This window comes from Monoraphidium neglectum, assembly GCF_000611645.1.
Source record: "Monoraphidium neglectum strain SAG 48.87 unplaced genomic scaffold scaffold00947, whole genome shotgun sequence".
Taxonomy (NCBI): domain Eukaryota; kingdom Viridiplantae; phylum Chlorophyta; class Chlorophyceae; order Sphaeropleales; family Selenastraceae; genus Monoraphidium; species Monoraphidium neglectum.
In genome coordinates, this window is record NW_014012681.1 from 1 (window position 1) to 3,752 (window position 3,752).

At 62.4% G+C, this 3,752-nt stretch overlaps 2 protein-coding genes across 2 annotated transcripts in view; one reads left to right on the top strand and one right to left on the bottom strand.

The window, feature by feature from the left end:
- Positions 1-18: 18 nt before the first annotated feature.
- On the top strand, positions 19-369 carry MNEG_6030 (hypothetical protein; the record flags this gene model as incomplete). Its single annotated transcript, XM_014045492.1, has 1 exon — positions 19-369. A coding segment is annotated over one exon (351 nt), but the record flags the coding sequence as incomplete, so codon positions are not given.
- A 2,192-nt stretch (positions 370-2,561) lies between these two features.
- The window catches only part of MNEG_6031 (chaperonin), a gene marked incomplete at both ends in the record, with an annotated part of 3,011 nt that continues 1,820 nt past the window's right edge, over positions 2,562-3,752 (bottom strand). Inside the window, 4 exons of the mRNA XM_014045493.1 lie at positions 2,562-2,635; positions 2,836-2,945; positions 3,256-3,390; positions 3,600-3,700. Coding sequence (XP_013900947.1) covers positions 2,562-2,635; positions 2,836-2,945; positions 3,256-3,390; positions 3,600-3,700 — 420 coding nt within the window. The remainder of the gene's footprint in view (positions 2,636-2,835; positions 2,946-3,255; positions 3,391-3,599; positions 3,701-3,752) is intronic.

Below are 3,752 nucleotides of genomic sequence, written 5' to 3' on the forward strand. Positions count from 1 at the left end.
GGGCTGGGCGGCGGCGAGGGCGCCCCGTTGGAGGGTGGCGGCGGCAGGGGAGGCGGCGGCGGGGGCGGGGACGGCGCGGGTGGCGGCGAAGGCCCCACAACGCCCGGTTGCGCTTCCACTGGCGCTTGGGCGGGCGGCGGCGGTGGCGGGGGTTGCGCCGGCGGCGGGGCGGGTGCCAGCCGCAGCGCTATGGGCGCCAAGACCTCCACGATGGCCGTATCTGTCCCACTGAGGGGCGTGGTAGCGTTGTCGGTGACCGTCAGCCGAACCTCCCACTTGCCCACCGGCACCTGCAGCCTGGCCGTCGGCCCCTGCGCCTGGAGCCGCGCGGAGGTGGGGGGGTCGACCTGCCGCAGCTCCCACTCGTAGCGAACCAGGGTGGCACCCCACACTGCGGTAGAGCGTGTCCCTGGGCGCAGAGAGAAAGCCGCGGGACGCGAGGAGGGGTGGGTGTGGCCCGAGGCAGGGGGATCCTGGCATGCCGCATGCCCTCAAGGGAGCTGAGCATGGGCGTGCATCTGCACCAGGCGGACGCATGTGAAGCGCGTTGAAGCGCATCATTGTGGGCGCCACAACAGTCCAGCAAACGCGCGAATGACCATGCAACCCCCTCCCTGCCTCTCCGCCAAGCCTGCGGCGCACCGTCCAGGATCACGAGGGCACTGGCACCATCAATGCCCACGACACGCTTTTCCAGCCGTATCGATGCCGTGTGCGACATCACCGTGCTGAAGTCAGCGCCTACTGGTGCGCTGGTGTTGGGGGCCGTCGCCGCGCCGTCGTCCAGCAGCGCTCGTGACCGGCTGACGGCCCTGCCCGCGTCAAATCGACGTGCAGCCCCGCTGCTGCCACGCCCATCTGCCCGCGCAGGCTGGCGGCGCACTGTGGGCTTGCCAGCATATAGGGGCGCCTCCCCGCTGCGCGAGTGTGTGCGTGTGTGGTGGGGCAACGATGTGATGGCATGGCAACAGGGCAGCGAGCAGTTCGCTGTGCACGCACCAAAAGGAATCGCATGAGACCGCGGCGCCGGCCCTAGCAAGGGGTTGCACAAGTGTCACTAGGTGGATGCAAAACGCCGAATAGGCCAACTCAAGAGGGCCTTGTCTTTTCGTGGGTGTCATTCGTTGCTTGGTGACAGCCACGGTCGGCCAACACTAGGATGCACTCACACGGCCGTTTGCGCGATAGCCAGAAAAACACATAGGAATGCCAGAGCCATACGTCCACACCAGGGCACCGCTGCTGCACCCCTACGCGTTCTAGCCACTGCAGTGTTTAGGATCGGTCCCCGCCATAACGGGACAATACATCGTCCTCCACGCATGCTAGGCCTCATCCATGGAAAATCACCGCACATGCGCCCACGCCACCCGCTACAGCGCCCGCCGGTGGCTGGCGCACTGGAAGCTAGCTGGAGCCATCAGTCATGGAGTACCCCGACAGCAGGCACGTCAGAGTCCAGTCGTCGGCATTCGCTGTGTTTGCGTGCGAATTGCTGCAGCCCGCATACTCCTTGCACAATCAGCACTGCGACCCCCCAAATTGTTGGGCACAGGTGATTCCATCAGCGTGGTGCAGGTAGGGCGGAGCGCGGCTCAGTCAGTCAGCCCCCTGTTACTGCAAGAAGGCGCACACTTGCATGATCAGGGTGACTTTTTTGGGGGACATCCTCATGGACAACAAGTCAATCCCTCAAACAGGCACATCAATGCATGATGTGCAACAGCTCGTGTCGGCAGCCAAGCCTTCTCATATCAAATGCAATTAGCGTGCAGCCATGCGCCCTAGGTGGGCCCATTCGGCTCCGCGAACCCCCAAACCAGCCTACTTCAGGGCCGTTGCCAGTAGCTTGGTTTTAGTCTCCAGCCAGTATCATGGAGGTGCAGATCAATCTGCCCACAATCACACGCAATCATGTAGCACGCACACTACTTGTCTCGAAATGGGTGCCAAGATCTGTGACAGCAGCATACATGGGCCCCAGGTTGACCAATGCTCACAAGTGGGGTTCAATCATAAGGACCTAGCAGCTGGCACGTGACGAAAATGGTTGCTGATTGCAGCAATTGCGGGCATGAGCCGCCAGCGCCGTAAGCGCTCTCGTTTCCGGGACCGCTGTTGCACCGGCAGCGAAGTAACAGCACGGGGAGCCAGTTGGCCTCAGGACAAGGCACTCAACACTGCAGTTCTTTCCACAGCTGAGCGCGTCACTAGGGAATCTGCTGGAAAGCCGCATATACAGTAGGGACTCGTATATCGGCAAACGTCATGTCCCTGCTGCGGTGGATCCACTGTCTCAGATTGCGCTGTACGTTGATGGATTAGCACTGTGCCTTTGCCAATTGCCTTGTACAGCATCCAAGGCATCCACGCGTTGCACCTGAAGTTGCCCGCCTATTTGATTGCTGGCTAGGTGGCCGCAGCGCAAAAAGGGTTTGGCGCTACTAAGGCCAAGTGCGCCGCGGGTGCTGGGTCACCACTGTTCGGACGGCAGAGGTATGGGGACCTTCATTCGTGAGGCAAAGTTACAGGAGGGTACAAAGCACAGACAGCAACACGTGTCAGGCCTTGCAGAGGATGTCGTCTTCCCGCAGCACGATGAACTTCTCGCCGGAAGGGGTCTCCATGTTGTCTCCTGCAGTGGACGGAGGGGGTGTCAAGCCGGGGGGCTGCCCTTGCATGCCTGCAGTTGCTCAATTGTGTCGAAAAAGCTTGGGCCCATGCAACAGCAGGCTGTGCCTCCCACCAATTCCCCAAAAGACCCCGGCTCGGGGGCCGAGCCGGCCTTCTTTTTGGGCTCCCCCTCCCCCCGCGCCATCCCCGCAAGGCACCCACCAGCATACTTGAAGTACAGGATGCGGTCGCCCTCCTGCACCACGGGCTTGGTGCGGCCGCCCTCCGCGTCCTTGTCGTACTTGCCAGGACCCGCACGCACCACGGTACCGCTGCAAGGAAGGGGCAGACAAGGTGTGTGTGTGTGTGTCTGTGTGTGTGTGTGTGTCTGTGTGTGTGTGTGTGTGTGTCTCCGTGTGTCTGTGTTTTGTGTGTGCGCGCGCACGTACGTGCGAGGCAGCACACAAGCGTGCTGGTTAGGCTTGGAGGGAATGCTATGGTAAACACGTGCCTGTGTGCACTCTACACGCCTGCATCCCTCTGCAATAAGCCGCCACCATGGAAACGCCAATCGCCCTGCTGCTCTGCCCCTCCCCGTTCTGTCTCCCCCATCCCGCGCCCAACCCCGCCACTCCCCCTCACCTCAGGGGCCGCTCCTTGGCGCTGTCGGGCAGCACCACGCCGCCCAGTGTGACGTCAGCAGCGTCCTCCACCCGCACAAGCACACGGTCCCCCACCGGCTGCAGCTCCGGAATGTCCTCCGCCTGGGCGTTGGTCCTGGGGGAGTGGCCCGGTTGCGCGGCAAGAGGTCGTGTGAGAGTCAGGGGTAGAGCAGCAAGCAAGACGCTGCAGCTTGCATCAGGGGCGCAACGGGGTCAAGGGGACAAAGGCATGTTGCAATATGAGGCAGCACGAGGCGCTCTCGTTCGTTGTGCCATTGAAGAAAGCGAGTGAGGGCGCGCGTTGCTCAGCCCGCTCTTGCTCACCGCGGCATGACCCCGATGACGTCATCCTCGCGTATGAGGATGTACTCGTCCTCCCCCAGCTTCAGGTCCTGGTACATGAAACCAAACTTGGAGTAGAGCACCTGTGGAAGGGGGGGGGGATGGTGAATTGCTTTGGGTGGGTGCGCGTGATTG